Genomic DNA, 17,488 nt, shown 5'->3' with positions numbered 1-17,488 from the left:
CCTGTGATGCTAGCCAACGAAAAACAGCCAAAACCAAACTTGTTTTACACCAGCCCTCCTGATAAAGATCTGTATTAGATCAAAACATTGGGCCTGACATAAGCAATCTCAATGGAGCATCTTAAATAAATGTGCAAATAAATGTTCTTTTTCATTATGTTTCATGAATAGTTCACACACACCCTCTCTTTGTGTTCTCTCTTCGGTATGTTCCACTTGACTCAGTTGCCCCTGTTTTCTACAGTGCCAGTGTTGCTCCACTTTTACACACCTCCATGCATGTGTCACTTGCTGGTCATTCACATACGTTTTGTACTTGGGGAAGCAGGTCTGGTGCCAGTGTACTCATCTTTTACAGCGTTTTTATATCCTAATAGTCCTAACAGAAACATTCTTTCTAATGCTGTTTTTGCAGTGATACTCATGTCATTATTACACTGTAATTACATAGCAGTGCAATTACCATGCACTATCCAACCCCAATAAAAGTACTATGTGCAGCTATACCTTAACCAAAGACACCATCCCTATTTTTTGTTAACAAAAAAGTATTTGGTTAACTATAATATATTCAAACAATAAAACTAGTCTGATACACAAAAGCTGTAAAAAATAACAACTGTAATTATAATGAAGAATGACAGATGGCTCAGCAGTCAATATTAATTAAAGAACATAAATCATTTATCCAGCTCTTGTTTTCTTTGTGAGCTTGCCAGACCCATTACTTAACTTCAATATAACTGAACTCCCTTATGAAAAACATGTTTAAAGATTAATACATTCTGTTCAATAGCTCGGTTTTGTTCTAGCGTGTGTTTGAAACACTGCTAATTAACTTACACAATGGGTGGTTTTATACAAATGTTCCACATGAATGAATCTGAGATATGGAAATAAAACAAGAATTTGAAATATCAACGAAACAGCATTCATAAATGGCTTTGTAGTGATACATAATATACAGGAAAACAATTCTGGAAACGACAAAAGGTCTAAACAGTGGCAGATCTAAAAACAGCCACACCAACCTTTTTAAACTGAGCGTTCTCATGTGTAGTAATGTTAAGAAGTAGGTCAACACATCCAGAATCACAAGCTAGCTTAACATTTACCTGTATCATGTTCCATAAAACCCCAGTACATAGTATGACGCTATTTGATAAGATACAGCCAGGTTGTCTTTGTTCAAATCTGGCTCTGTATCTCCAGATAACCCTACTTGTTTGCAAACTCTCAGACATGTTTTTAGCCGTGTCCTAAACCTGTGGTTCTTTCTTTCCTTGTCTCGTATTGAGAAAGCGAATGTATCTCTACATACACCTAGCCTGTTTTTAAAATGAGACTTTGCTGACCAAAGTGCAATAGAATCATCTCTTTTACAGAGGACGGATACAGAGGGCTTTATTCATACTTGCATTAACAATGCTTTGGTAGTTGTCTGTTCCCGAGTCGACCGACTCAACAACTTGATTTGTTTCTTGGAAAATATATACTGTTATAATTTCTACATTTCCTCTCAATTAAGTGGTTCTTGTCTGTACGTCTGAGTGTGTTTGAGTTAGGACAACACAGTTCATAATAATAATAGATTTGTGCTAAAGGCAAATAAAACTATTTGAACTAGCTGGAACCTAGTTTAATTCTGCTTCTTTTTTATCCTTTTCAGAAAAGTAATGTAAATTCATAGAGGTGTGTTCTTTATCAAAATTCTAACACCAAAGATACGGTTTCCTTCATCAAACATGTTTGTTGTTCAATACTAATACTAATCTTTAAATGTCTAAAATAGGAGTAAAGAAATATTAAGTTTGTATCATATTAGTTTATTTGATTTGCAAAATCTCAAAGACATGCTAGAAACAAAATTTCTGTACAACAGAGTAAATACAGCAGTTACCATTTACAACAACTGATTTTATTAATTACTTTTAAATAAATGTGTATTATCTGATGTGATTTAACAGCTGGTATTAAAAATCAGTGGCTATATATGTCCACCTAAAACATTTTATTTCATATATATTATGACAAATCCAGTATGCCAAGTTATACATTAATAAGGGTGTCTCAGGCGGTCTTATTTTAGATCAGGGCTCTGGTGACAAATATAAGCCATACTAGTTTAACATTATTATTATCTACAGTAGACATATATTTCTTATATGAAATTTTGTCTTACGAAGAGGAGGAATAATGTATTGAGCATGAAAATGCAGCAACACAATGACCAAAAAAAACTACTATGAGTTTATCTGTGAGAAACTGGAGGAACCAGAGAAATGTCTCAGATCTAATTACAACACATAGAGCATGCTGTTCTGTACATGTAACCCGGCCATTTTATCTGGGGTTCTGATGACATGAGTAAACCCCTCTCGCTTGTGGATTTATATTGTGGATTAGAATCTTACCATGTATAGCTGGTTGTATTTGTTTCCTTATATAAATTCAATTTGTACTGTAGATTTATGGAGATTTATAGATTGTATTTATAACAGTGCACAGTTTTATTCTTGTGAACTTAAGAAGCCTTTATATGGTAATGAAACAGGAACAGTGTCCACTGATAGGCACAGGCTGGTGAAAGGAAGTTACACAATGACAGCTTTGCAACACTTGGCAAGGGACAGCTATTGGTACTCTGGTATTTTTCCATTCTTTCTTCATAATGGATGTATTTATCACGTGCCTTATAGTAAGGGTATGTAGTTTAGATTTTCATAATTCAATAGCTGGCTTTTTGGAAAGGATCTAACAATATACAGACTATCTGAAATAAGGAACATTAGTCATGTTTTGTATGAAAGCTTCATCATTTTGATCAGGTTGGCTTCCCTTTGCAGTATTGTCATCACGAAAGGTAATTGTGTTGCATGGCTTCTGTCTGCTCACAAAGTCTCACTTTGTAATAGTGAAATGGTAGCCCTTTATCATTGGGTTCCTTCCAAAAGACACTGCAGATGGAATCCTTCAGGGTGTTTAGGGAGCTGATCTATTGTTGGGTTTTGTGAACAGATTTGCAGGTTTCTAGATTATTGTATTTCATTGTCCATCACTTATTATACAGTACTACAGGTGTGGATGTTTTTTTCAGCTGACCCAACATGGTGATTTGACTTAGAGGGCTCCCCTTTTCATAAATGTAAAATGTAATTCTTTCTTTTTTTGCAAAGTAAAATGACAGAAAACAAATCACTGTTAATGATTCCACACAAGCCACGATTACTAGCTCCTCAGCCAGTATTGTTTTGTATATCATTTTTCAATTTCAAGCATCAGTTTATTGATGAAACACTGGCACCATAACATTGTTCGGTGGCTGCAATGGTCAGAAATGCTGTATTTCATTTTGAATTGTTGATCCAATTGCATTTAAAAAGTCAGCTTAGGTCTGAAAGTATATCAGCCTTCTAAAATGGAGTCTGAATTGCATTACAATAAGATATTTTGTCTTGCATTACAAAAAGATATATTTTGTCTTGCATTACAATAAGATATATTTTGTCATTCATAATCCTGATATATACTTGGGGCTTGAAGTTTTCAGGTTTTATTTTTGATCACATGATCCCTTTAAACTTATTTTGAGCTGATTCTGTTTCCTAATTAAACTCGGAAAAAGCTGTTAATTACAAAGCAGTGTCACTGGTTTTTACCATCATATCTTGACTGAGCCTTAGTCTGTTTCACTTAATTTTTATTTGAAACAGATTATGTTAATTGCTCATCGCTGATCTTAATTGCATTTCATTCTTGCAGTCTCCTAGTTTATCACTGTGCTTTTGTTATTTTCACTCATTTAACAGAGTTGTCCTGACAGATTTTCTCTTCAGCAAGTCCATCATTTAAAATCTCCTTGATTTGCAGCAAAGAAAAAAAAATCTTAAACCTAGTCTTTAATTAGTAGTTTTGTCTTTTATTACGATGCAGAGACAGCTTAACAACTACTAACTAACATTTAAAAGGAGGCAGAGATTTGGAAAATAAAAAACGAAAAGTTCAAGTCCTAATTATACGTCTCTTTCCATTAACGTGGGTTGCTAAAATCAACTAATTTGGCCGACATATTTTCCAGCAATGCAATTAAAAATCAAAATTGATATCGCAAAATGAATGCATATACATTTTGTATACACAGACACATAAAATGTACTAAAGGGTTGGTTTGATTAGAATAATTAAATTTTACCAAAACATATAAAAAACTATACATAAAATGGTCGCCAGCAACCTTTCTACTGTAAAAGTGGATTAGTTAGTAGAACATTATCTTTCCTAATTAAACTAGTATATTCGATGAATGATTTGAAAGGATCAACAAGATCTGCATGTAATGTTGACCAAGCCTATACTCTTCTCTGATGTGTAAACTACTCAGGCTGTATTTTCAAAGTGTTTACCCCAGTCTTTAATTCACTCCTATTTATTTTAAAGAGGTACACCACCTGTCAAGTTCACAAAACTAGAACCAAGCAACTAAGTCATATATTTGGAGTCCTCCTAGGCACTCTCAATGTGTTTGGTTTTTCATTCTGTAACATTAACACGATTTATTCTCTGTTCAAAGAACAAGAGTTCATTAAAGAATGGAGGAAAGGCTTTGAAAATAGGGCCTCTCATGTATAATCTATTTGACATCCTCAGCACGTAGTCAATTTGCACTTTAACATGCCCATAAATAAAGGGCTTTTACAGAATATCAAATAAAACTGAATTCATGTTGTACACGATTAAAAAGTAACTGTTGCCCCCCACCCCCCAAAAAAGCATTATACTGCATTTTACTTTTCAAACAAATGGTACTGCTTACTGTATGAATTATTTAAACAATACAATAACTTGTTTGTACTGACCAATGTATAGAATTTGAAATAGCTTTAGTAAAAACAAAGCATATTTAAAAATATATTTTTCCTTTGCTCCCTAATTAGTGCTTGTTGTAATTTATTTCCTAATTAATACCGAGAAAGGAAAATTGATTAGGGAATATGATTTATGTTTTAGAAGATGCAATTTGTATAAATCAAAGAGATTAAAATGAATACAGTATTTGAGCTAACTAATTATTTCCTAACTACGTACTAATTACAGAAAAGCTGTAGTTATTAAAGCTACAGATCCATTTTAATGCGCCCAGGCTTTGTACAATTTCAAAAACACTTACTGACAAACAGTAACAAAAACAGAAGCAAACCAAGAGATAAGCTTTTAAAACATCTGCCTGGTGTAACTTTATAAAAGCCTGCAGTTAAAACACCAACAGTTACAATTACTGTCTAAGAAATTATTCCATGGTGTCATTAAAACAACAGAATTACAAGACAGGAATTATGTGAGTGCTTCGCATTCATCTGTCTGTGTTACCAGCCTCATTATTGAAAGCACAGTCTGCTCCTGTCACGCTGTGCACATGCTCAGTGATAATACTGAGAAACACTTGCGTGAAATAAACTTGTAATCTTTTCCAGTTTTTACTCACAGGCAGTCAGGGCGAAGGTGGCTTAAATGTGTGTGTCCTCTTGTTCTTAACTTCAGTTTTTCTTTCATTTTCCTTCCACCTCTTTGTTCACATGAAACTTGCTACTCCAACTTTACAAAATGATGATTCATTTAGATACCTCTACTGGAGCTCTGGCCTGCTGTAGCCGAATCAGCTATCAAAATTACTGATGTCACAGATATTTAAAAAAAAAAATACCACCTCTGTTTCTCTCTTTTAGACACTTAAGTATATAAGGGAACAGATGAACTGCTCATTTGCATAGGCGTATATTCCATTTACACACCCAGCACACATTTAGCTGTGGAAAGTCCCTTCTTAATCCCTAGCTCAATTGAAAGTGGGCTGCATTTACTGCACAGGAATATGCAAGTTCAATAATGTACCCTTTTTGCAGAAGAACAAAAGCATTAGGATTAGCAATAAAATGTATTTTTAAAAATTGTTTAAAATGTTGAAAAAATGCAGATTTAATGCAAATTGTCAGCCAGATAGAGCATCTGTATTTCAACGGAAGAGCTCTCAGAAAACCCCAAGCGACACCCAAGAAGGAAATTATGGTCAAGTGCTCGATACTGAGCTTCCTGTCTGTAAACTCCATGGGTTGATATGGGGAAATCCTGACAGCTGTTATCAACGGGTTGATAAGCTCGCCTGCTTTTCAAGCACTGTGTAGCAGAATTTCGTTCAAAACCTCAAAATAATCAAAAGAAAATGTGAAAACATTTTGTTCTGCCAAACATTTGCTGTGAGTGCTACTATGCATTTGGTCCCAGTGTGTTAGTTTTCAATGTGTCACTAGAATAAAAAGAATTACATGTGTTATCATGTTTAAATATTCCTTCAAAATGTAAATGAATATTCTAATATAGAAAATAAAAGTGTAATTCATGCCATATCACAAAACTAAAATAGGAGAGATTTCATATACAGTAGAATGATTAAGTGTGTTTCAGGCGTCATTTTATGCATCGGTTTTATTTGTCTGATACCTTTTTTGATTAATTCTCTTATATGAACAAATACAAAGGTCATTTTTGCCACCAAATACATTTCATACTGTGTTGGTTTGAATATTTGTCCCAGTATGAATTGCACTGCATACATATCATTAAAAATCGATTTTGTGCCTCGTTCTGCTTTTATACACTGCTCTCGCACTCTTTTTGTCAAACCCCCCTTCTCCAGAATCCAATGTAAGCATGCATAGCATCAATTCTGCCACACTAGAGACGCAAATTCCATCCAAATAGTTTTGTTATCACAATCAAAGAAGACTGATCTATGGTCCTTGTTAACTCTGCTCCTAACGCTACTGTGCAGTTTAAATCATCCTTCTGCTCCTAACACTGTACTGTGCAGTTTAAATCATCCTCCTGCTCCTCACACTGTACTGTGCAGTTTAAATCATCCTCCTGCTCCTCACACTGTACCGTGCAGTTTAAATCATCCTTCTGCGCCTCACACTGTACTGTGCAGTTTAAATCATCCTTCTGCGCCTCACACTGTACTGTGCAGTTTAAATCATCCTTCTGCTCCTCACACTGTACTGTGCAGTTTAAATCATCCTTCTGCGCCTCACACTGTACTGTGCAGTTTAAATCATCCTCCTGCTCCTCACACTGTACTGTGCAGTTTAAATCATCCTCCTGCTCCTCACACTGTACCGTGCAGTTTAAATCATCCTTCTGCTCCTAACACTGTACTGTGCAGTTTAAATCATCCTTCTGCGCCTCACACTGTACTGTGCAGTTTAAATCATCCTTCTGCGCCTCACACTGTACTGTGCAGTTTAAATCATCCTTCTGCGCCTCACACTGTACTGTGCAGTTTAAATCATCCTTCTGCGCCTCACACTGTACTGTGCAGTTTAAATCATCCTCCTGCGCCTCACACTGTACTGTGCAGTTTAAATCATCCTCCTGCTCCTCACACTGTACTGTGCAGTTTAAATCATCCTTCTGCGCCTCACACTGTACTGTGCAGTTTAAATCATCCTTCTGCTCCTCACACTGTACTGTGCAGTTTAAATCATCCTTCTGCGCCTCACACTGTACTGTGCAGTTTAAATCATCCTTCTGCTCCTAACACTGTACTGTGCAGTTTAAATCATCCTTCTGCGCCTCACACTGTACTGTGCAGTTTAAATCATCCTTCTGCGCCTCACACTGTACTGTGCAGTTTAAATCATCCTTCTGCTCCTCACACTGTACTGTGCAGTTTAAATCATCCTTCTGCGCCTCACACTGTACTGTGCAGTTTAAATCATCCTTCTGCTCCTAACACTGTACTGTGCAGTTTAAATCATCCTTCTGCGCCTCACACTGTACTGTGCAGTTTAAATCATCCTTCTGCTCCTAACACTGTACTGTGCAGTTTAAATCATCCTTCTGCGCCTCACACTGTACTGTGCAGTTTAAATCATCCTTCTGCTCCTCACACTGTACTGTGCAGTTTAAATCATCCTTCTGCGCCTCACACTGTACTGTGCAGTTTAAATCATCCTTCTGCGCCTCACACTGTACCGTGCAGTTTAAATCATTCTCCTGCTCCTCATACTGTACTGTGCAGCTGTGCCTGTTACCTGTCGTACAGTGTGGACAGTGCAAAGAATACCGTAAAGCTATGAACAATAATATTTTACCAGTAATACATAAAACAAGAAAACATTTCAAGAAAACTGACTCGTAAGCACATGGCTGAAATAGGCTGCCTGGAATCTTGAGTTGTATCGGTTTGATGCCACTCATGAGAAATGACCTTTAACAATGTCGCTCGATGATGCTTGATTTGAGAAGTTGGTGTGTCGTTCCTCTTCATAAAACTGACAGAACAAATATTCCAGGCAGTTAGCTCTTTTGAGATACTTCCCTAATCCTACATTTAAGGTTACCAGTCACTTAACCTTTAGCAAGGAAAAATGGATGCAATAAACAGTGTTCATGTTGATCCATTCATTGCTGTTTATTGCATGTTTTTCTAAAACGTATTTTTTTTCCCAGCTAAAGCTTAATTAAATTGACTAAGTTTAATGACACGCATGAAGCTCATGGTAAACCTGCTCCACAGTCTTCTCACTGGCAGGGCACACAGGCACTACTAAACATTATATACATTAAGTAGCGGTATCCTTTTTGAAATCCACACGTAGACCTAAATCTCAGATAATGATACACTTTCCTTTTAGCACAAGCGCTTTTCACTGGGACTTTATTCTCGTGATCACTATCTGTGTTCATGTCCTGCTTGTGCAGAGAGACTGAAGCTCGGTTTAATTTGCATTTGTGATCCACATCCACCCACACAGGTCTGCAACTCTCAACCCTAGCAAACTGCTCCTCAGGACCCCCGACACAATGTATGAAAATGCACTGCACCTCAAAATAAAGACTTTCTTTAACATCAATGTGTTAATGCCAGAGGATTAAAACAGGACCTTTATAAGAAAATGACCTTTATAAACCGCAAATCTTGGCCTAAAGTCTAAAAGGGGATGCTTTAAAAAGAATTGAGTGTTTTAAAGTTTATAGCAGCTTTATTTTCATAAGACCAGTGGGAGCATGTGAAAAAAAAAAACCTTAGAATGCCGGTAATATTAATTCCATGGGCTCCAGCTATCAGCTATACTTGAATATAATTTTTTTATGTTCTAATTTTATTTTATTTTTTTATCAGGGTGGGAAGCTTTAAATACACAATAAAACTGTTATCATACAATGTAAGCTAAAGTTTTTTTTTTTTTTAATCAAATGCTGCCGACACTGGGGAATCCCCTTTGCTTCCACCAGCCGCTCCGAGCAGGAAACGCTCACGGTTCATCGCCGCTGTACAGCCAGGCGTGGGGGAGACGCTGATGTACTTGGGCCCAGTCATGCAAGAGCGGTGTTTTTCAATAACAATGACTTCCGGGGGGGTTCATTAGTTTGATAATAAAAAAGGGTAATTGTAATAAACTAAACTATTTTTTTCATATATATATATATATATATATATATATATATATATATATATATATATATATATATATATATGTTGTATATTGTAGCGACCTGAGGGACTGTAGAGGGCACTGCGGGTTAGAATAGGGGGCGAGAGGAAGTAGCTAGGTGAGGGTCAGTGAAGGGGGAAGGGAAGGTGTGTGTGTCTGAGGGGAAGGTTCGTGAGTTTATAGCAGTCCAGTCGGATCAGCCCCCGGTGAGGAGTGATGTGCTGCAGTGATTGGTGAGAGAGTGGATCGGGGGGTAGGCTGGGGGGGTATAAGGCAGGGGAATACGTCAGAGCAGAAGATGAGTGATGAGTGAGAATGATTGAGAGCAGACAGAAAAGTACAGTTGCAGTAAATAAGCTTATGAGGGTTAGCCAGAACGAGATCTGGGTAGTGGCTGTCAAAGCGACTGGAGTAGGAACGAGAATAGAGGGAGCAGGTACTGACAGTCTATACAGATAAATTATATAAGCAATATATATATATATATATATATATACAGTGCCTTGCGAAAGTATTCGGCCCCCTTGAACTTTGCGACCTTTTGCCACATTTCAGGCTTCAAACATAAAGATATGAAACTGTAATTTTTTGTGAAGAATCAACAACAAGTGGGACACAATCATGAAGTGGAACGAAATTTATTGGATATTTCAAACTTTTTTAACAAATAAAAAACTGAAAAATTGGGCGTGCAAAATTATTCAGCCCCTTTACTTTCAGTGCAGCAAACTCTCTCCAGAAGTTCAGTGAGGATCTCTGAATGATCCAATGTTGACCTAAATGACTAATGATGATAAATAGAATCCACCTGTGTGTAATCAAGTCTCCGTATAAATGCACCTGCACTGTGATAGTCTCAGAGGTCCGTTTAAAGCGCAGAGAGCATCATGAAGAACAAGGAACACACCAGGCAGGTCCGAGATACTGTTGTGGAGAAGTTTAAAGCCGGATTTGGATACAAAAAGATTTCCCAAGCTTTAAACATCCCAAGGAGCACTGTGCAAGCGATAATATTGAAATGGAAGGAGTATCAGACCACTGCAAATCTACCAAGACCTGGCCGTCCCTCTAAACTTTCAGCTCATACAAGGAGAAGACTGATCAGAGATGCAGCCAAGAGGCCCATGATCACTCTGGATGAACTGCAGAGATCTACAGCTGAGGTGGGAGACTCTGTCCATAGGACAACAATCAGTCGTATACTGCACAAATCTGGCCTTTATGGAAGAGTGGCAAGAAGAAAGCCATTTCTTAAAGATATCCATCCGTTTACAGTTTGCCACAAGCCACCTGGGAGACACACCAAACATGTGGAAGAAGGTGCTCTGGTCAGATGAAACCAAAATCAAACTTTTTGGCAACAATGCAAAACGTTATGTTTGGCGTAAAAGCAACACAGCTCATCACCCTGAACACACCATCCCCACTGTCAAACATGGTGGTGGCAGCATCATGGTTTGGGCCTGCTTTTCTTCAGCAGGGACAGGGAAGATGGTTAAAATTGATGGGAAGATGGATGGAGCCAAATACAGGACCATTCTGGAAGAAAACCTGATGGAGTCTGCAAAAGACCTGAGACTGGGACGGAGATTTGTCTTCCAACAAGACAATGATCCAAAACATAAAGCAAAATCTACAATGGAATGGTTCACAAATAAACATATCCAGGTGTTAGAATGGCCAAGTCAAAGTCCAGACCTGAATCCAATCGAGAATCTGTGGAAAGAACTGAAAACTGCTGTTCACAAATGCTCTCCATCCAACCTCACTGAGCTCGAGCTTTTTTGCAAGGAGGAATGGGCAAAAATTTCAGTCTCTCGATGTGCAAAACTGATCGAGACATACCCCAAGCGACTTACAGCTGTAATCGCAGCAAAAGGTGGCGCTACAAAGTATTAACTTAAGGGGGCTGAATAATTTTGCACGCCCAATTTTTCAGTTTTTTATTTGTTAAAAAAGTTTGAAATATCCAATAAATTTCGTTCCACTTCATGATTGTGTCCCACTTGTTGTTGATTCTTCACAAAAAATTACAGTTTCATATCTTTATGTTTGAAGCCTGAAATGTGGCAAAAGGTCGCAAAGTTCAAGGGGGCCGAATACTTTCGCAAGGCACTGTATATATATATATATATATATATATATATATATATATATATATATAAACTGCATTGCATATGAAGTTTCTATGTTGTATCAAGATGACAGTGGCAGCCATTCATAAAGCATACAAGTTTAGGAAGTTGTCTCTGTTTTACTGTTGCCCAACGTAGTATCTATCATAATAACTCAACATGAAACTTGCTACCACGTTGCACGTTTTAGCACTTCCAAGGCGACAATGTAAGATGTATGACTTCCTGAAAGCAGTTCATAACAGGTATATTTCTATTTGTAAATCTGTCTGTTTGGAAATGCAGATCCTTATGTCACCAGCACTTGAAGCTAGCTTTGAAATTAATGTTCACCCCGGACAGGTTTTTAAAATGAGGACAAAGGTCATCAAAATGCTGCTTTTTGCAAATTTCAAACTCGTTCTCACCATGTTAGGCACGAAACAGCTCATACTGTGCATGCACACAACACCTACTGCTACTCCAGAAGCAAGGACTGTTTCACTGGGCAAACTGAAAGCCTTGTTTCATATACAAGGCTGCTCTGATGCACGCTAACTATGTTATAAATACCCTGCAAATGCAGTACACACAGTAACATTGTAGTTTGTCATTGAAACAATAATCTGGCTGGTTGATTCACTTGCTGCCTGGGGCTAATGTAAAGGCTTATATTGTTTCTGTTTTAGAAATGAATCGTGCAATAATTTCTCATGAGCAAATACGTCACTTCGAGAATATTGTCAGTTTAGGAATATTTGGAATAATACATGTTTTATGTCATAGAAGTTCTTGCACTTGGCATATTGGTCATTAAACTGTATCTAAATCATTATCACAAGCGCCAAGTAAATTACTTCACTGCAAACATGTTGAAAGAGAGACCTCTACTGGAGGAACTGGGAGACAGCTTCATAAGACCTGAAAAAATAAAAACACTTATGTCTTAGCTTTGACCACTAGGTGGCAGTGGAACCTTTTTTCTTGTCTTCATCTGTTGTAAACTTAAAAGGACATTGTCCAATCATTTGAAAAGTGAGTGAGGGGAAAAGGGTCCAAAGATCCCAGAATATAATGTATTCATACTGTAATCATTTCTTCTGGAAATGTAGTTAAAGGTATCTAGATTTTACAATACAAATTGCAAACTGTTTTTTTTTTTTTTTTAATAAAACAAAAAGCTACATTTCATTTCTAGAAAGTTAACAAATAATCTTTATCATAAAACAAACTTATTTCATTTAAAGTATTAGTTCGGGACAAAAGCATTGGCCCCCCCGGCTTTAGTATGTCGGGTGACCTCCTTTTGCTTGTATTACATTTTTCAGACGTTTGTGATCATTCTTAACCAGTAAGTTACATCTTGTTGGTGAAATCTGGGTGCATTCTTTCTTGTATGTTTCCTTCAGCTCAGACAGATTGGATACACAATGCTTCAGCTTTTTCAGATCAGTCCAAAGCATTGCTCCCCCCCCCCCCCCACCCCCCACCCCCCACCCCCCATATCACGATCGAACCCCCTCCATGTTTAACCGTAGATACAAGTTTTTATTCTTTTCTTCCCTTTTTTACTTCAAACATACTGTGGTCCATTTTATAAACTCGAAACGGGGCACAGTCAGAAAATATTCACTGCACAACAAATCAACCTTGTGACCTAACAGGGTGGGTGACGTCTAGTGCAATACTAAGCTTTCATAGAAATGCGTTCTGAATGCCATCACTATTGGTTCACTGGACTTCCCTCAAAGCTGAATATATGACAGGGCTCACGTTCACATCTGATAGCCAATGGGTGGGCTCTTCCAAGTCTATAGCAGCATATACAAGATCTTCATCCTAAGATTTAAAATGTCAAGATAAAATTGTTTAGAACACGTAAACTACACTTTAGAATGTATAGAATATAAATACTGCATGTTAAATTTGAAACTAGCAAACTTCATAAAAGAACACGCTGTTTCAAATATCCTACTTAACCCTGCTTGAAAAACATCAATACTTTTCAGGATATGAAAAACAATATGACACTATATACTGTAGTATATGGAGCACAAGGAGGTTAAGTGACTTGCTCAGGGTCAAAAAGTGAGTCAGTCAGTGGCAGAGGTGGGATTTCAACCGGTGACCTTCTGGTTACAAGTCCTGGACTTTAACCACTGGACCACACTACCTCCTAATCTGTATAGTATAAACCCCAAAACAAATTGGAAAAGCAATCTACAATAATGTCTATATAGGAATGCACATACTTCACACATATTATGAACAAATCACTTTAATTATTTAATACTTACTGATAAAACAAAGTACTGAGGGATGTCTTCTTCAGCTTCTGAAAGCAAGGGGATAACATTTTGCTTTATTTCATTCCATAACAATTATATATCATGCAGTTATTACTTAACTACTGTATTTAAATATTGGCAATTACCTATTTTCATCCGCAAAACCTCAGCAATGAATGTTTCAAAGCTACTGAACCCTGCGATGTTTCCCACCTGGACTCATGGGGCACCTGACTAGTAGAGGTCGCTGAAGCACAATGAGGTGAACTATAACCAGACAATTCTCCCCAACCCACAGGAGCTCAATGGACCCCCAGCCAAGACCAACAACTCAGCACCACAAGGATTCCAGCCAGTGACCTCCTGACAGTATGATTCACCCTGCACTCAAGTCAAGATTCCTTTTCATCTTAAATCACAATTAGATCCAATTATTGGAGTTGTTATAGCTTTAAACATTTGACCTATGAACTATTCCCTGTGTTAGGTATTTGCGTCTCTCTCTCTCTCTCTCTCTCTCTCTCTCTCTCTCTCTCTCTCTCTCTCTCTCTCTCTCTCTCTCTCTCTCTCTCTCTCAGTAAAAAAGGAAATAGTTTAATTACTATACATACCCAGAATGGAGTTCAACTGTACATTTCCTGTTCCGACATTTTGATATATTCCCTCACGCCTGCTACAAACGTAAGAAAGCGCAAGTAAGAAAACAATTCTCTTTTGACGAAGAAAAAAAAAGAAATTGGGATTTTTTCCACAAATGTAACTTACCTCTCTGTCCTTCTTTGGTCTTGAAATAAAAAAGTAGAAACAAAGTCAATACTGTACATACAATCAAGTATTTAAAGATACTAGTGTACACTGTTTTCGTGCTGTGATCTGAGTAGTCCTGTGTGAAGGATTATTTATTTATTGGTTTATTTTAGGATTCATGAGGGTGTGCTGTGTGTGTTTTGTGTGTCTGTATCCATACAGATGTGTTTCTCATTCTGAGCAAATGTCGCACAACTTTAGTATAAACCAGACTTAATTTGACCTGTAAAACAATGTACAGTAGTCACATACTGATGCCTGTTGACACAGTTTTCTTTTTTACACATACTTGCCTCTTCGCTGCAGAACAAAACACAGAGATATGATAACAATTATTATCACAGTAAAAACAGCTACAGCCACCGGGATTATTGTCCATATACTGACGTCAAGCACATCAGACTTGTCTGCGATTCTCTTAGGACCTATAAATTAATGAAAACGTGACATTTAGTTATCTTATTAACAATAACACATACAGTTTTATTTAAATAATCTAAATTAGCTTTTAAAAAACGGTAATGCTTTATTTTGAGTACTTAATTAGTATGCAATTATCCATTTGCTGAAGCTTACAGTTACATGTTAATATTAAATAGTGGATATGCCCATGCATGTCTGTCTATCATATGTGGGTTGTCTATCATAAAACTACAATTTGAGTTGGTAGTTTCCTGCTCTAGTAAAAACAATAAATAAATAAATAAAGAACGAAAGATAGAAAGAAAACCCTTAGAAAGACTGGTACCTCAATAATGTGCATTTAAACCGCAGGATGCGAAGTACAATTACGGTTTCAAATTGAGATGATCCCGCGAAAAGGATATTAGCAGTCGCTTTACTTACCAGTCTTTGTATGTCTTTTTTTTTTTTTTTTTTTTTACTGAATACGTCTCTAAAAACACTCAACATACATGACATACGAACTCCAATGGCAGTCTAATGATAGATGCACACATGCATGGTATATCTATTGACTGTTTATATATATATACATATATAACATATATCTAAACTTCAGCAAAGGGTTAATTGCATATTCATTAAATAGTTATTTGTTTAAAGCGTTACCAAAATGTAACTTTTGTGAACAGGGCCAAATGGATCGCTAACTAAAGTGTTACTAATAAAACTGTACCACTCCCTGTTCCAAGTATTCAACGATTTTTTAAATGAATAAAAGGTCACTTATTTCACATCGGTGTCTGAGGTACTGTACCTTGCTAGGTCCCGATACACAGACTTTACTGCAGTTAAATGGTGCACTCCGAAAAAGCATTAAAATAATAATAATAATATATGGGGAAATACAGTATTATAACTTAATTGTAGAACTTTTTAAAGCTTAAGTCTTCACTGTTGTAAAACGGCTGGATTCAGCAGTTGTGGGTTTAGGACAATATTACAATAATAATAATAATAATAATAATAATAATAATAATAATAATTATTATTATTATTATTATTATTATTATTTGGAACAACACAGGTAACACATTTTTTTGTTTTGTTTTTATTTACTATAAAATACAATGGATAAAAAACTGAACTGGATAAAGAATCAATAAAACGCTTTAAAAAATTGGCGTTATTTTTATTTAAAATAAAACTGCAAATAATTTTAAACTGAATGACAGAAATCGACAATAGAACGCGAACTTACCAACAACGAGCAAAGTGCCTGATCCACAGCCTGCACTGTCTCCAAGAGCTTCCACCTGACAGGTATAGTTTCCAGAATCCGACACGCTAACATTGACAATCTTTAGGGACGCATCTTTCGCCTTGAAAGAGTTCGTGCTGCTGAATACGAGTCTTCCTCTATACGGCTGGGTGACGTTTGAGATATTGACTCCATCCTTGTACCAGTTTGCGCTTCCTACCGTGGAACTGGATTTGAAGGTGCAGTTCAAAACGACATCTTCACCGACTGTGGCATTCATAGAATGCGGCTGAATTACTTTCAAGGCGTCCTGCAGTAAACCTGCGAAACAACATGTCGCATTTCAGTACCTGTGCATTTTGATGGTGAAACGTTTGACAATGTGATCTTGTATTTGAACAGTTTAACAGATTGTGCGCGTGGAAGGACTGGTGTAGCTGGTCTGTTTGTAAATAATATTGAGTTGACGGAGAAGTAATAGAACAGATATTTTAATTAAAGCAATGGTCATTTCGAATTAAAGTCTGTCTGAATATCTGGTAAAATGGCAAATTATTTTATATTGATGCTGGTCATCTATTTATATTTCAGACAAAATCTGGAACAACAAAGTAAATTGGTTTCCCATATCAAAAGAACAAACCCTTAGTAGTATCATTCTGTTTCATTTCTGGTAAAATCTAATTTGCGGGTGTTCTGGATTGCTTTTCTCAGAGCTCTCCGAGATTAAAAAGCAGCATTTTGTGTTCCCCTAAAACTCCACAAATTGTTTGTGTGCAAGATTGCTTTGTCTTTTATTTCGTTATCCTCCATTCATTTTTCTATCACAGCGTTTATATCCCAACTGACACACTATAAAGAACGTAACAAATATGTCGATGCTTATTTTGTTTTGCAATAAATATTTAACATTTTAAATAGTAATGTTATCATATGCTAACATTATATGTAATCCGATCGACTGCTGCAATTACTTTTTAAATTGTATTCAGTGCGCGCGTTGGGGAGACATAAAAAAAAAATTACCAATTGATAGTCTTATGAAGTAAAAACAGAAAAATAAAAATAAACTAGTTTTATTTATTATATATGCAACTTTAAACGCGTTATTGTATGGATGTTTTT

At 36.6% G+C, this 17,488-nt stretch overlaps 1 protein-coding gene across 2 annotated transcripts; it reads right to left on the bottom strand.

Moving 5' to 3' along the window:
* Positions 1-13,114: 13,114 nt before the first annotated feature.
* Positions 13,115-16,745, bottom strand: LOC117973676 (natural cytotoxicity triggering receptor 3-like). 2 transcript variants are annotated; one of them, XM_058996873.1, is made up of 6 exons: positions 16,364-16,745; positions 14,994-15,125; positions 14,659-14,677; positions 14,505-14,566; positions 13,903-13,937; positions 13,115-13,444 (listed from the first exon to the last, which is right to left on the bottom strand). In XM_058996873.1, the coding sequence occupies exons 1-6, from the start codon at positions 16,641-16,643 to the stop codon at positions 13,337-13,339; spliced, it is 636 nt and encodes a 211-aa protein (XP_058852856.1). In that variant the 5' UTR covers positions 16,644-16,745; the 3' UTR covers positions 13,115-13,336. The 2 variants fall into 2 exon arrangements, with proteins under 2 accessions (XP_058852856.1, XP_058852855.1); XM_058996872.1 differs by having other exon boundaries at positions 13,903-13,940; positions 16,364-16,742.
* Between the last annotated feature and the right edge of the window lie 743 nt (positions 16,746-17,488).

This window comes from Acipenser ruthenus, chromosome 23, assembly GCF_902713425.1.
Source record: "Acipenser ruthenus chromosome 23, fAciRut3.2 maternal haplotype, whole genome shotgun sequence".
Lineage (NCBI taxonomy): Eukaryota > Metazoa > Chordata > Actinopteri > Acipenseriformes > Acipenseridae > Acipenser > Acipenser ruthenus.
The sequence above is the reverse complement of the archived record's forward strand: the minus strand, read 5'-3'. Positions and strand labels throughout refer to the sequence as shown.

What these genes read in the sequence shown, in the direction of transcription:
- LOC117973676 (XM_058996872.1), bottom strand. Translation starts at nt 16,643, where the DNA reads ATGAATGCCACAGTCGGTGAAGATGTCGTTTTGAACTGCACCTTCAAA. An exon ending in AGGCACTTTGCTCGTTGTTG is followed by an intron (nt 15,126 to 16,363) that starts GTAAGTTCGCGT and finishes ATTAATTTATAG; the next exon opens with GTCCTAAGAGAATCGCAGAC. An exon ending in ACAGTTGAACTCCATTCTGG is followed by an intron (nt 13,941 to 14,504) that starts GTATGTATAGTA and finishes CCTTGCTTTCAG; the next exon opens with AAGCTGAAGAAGACATCCCT.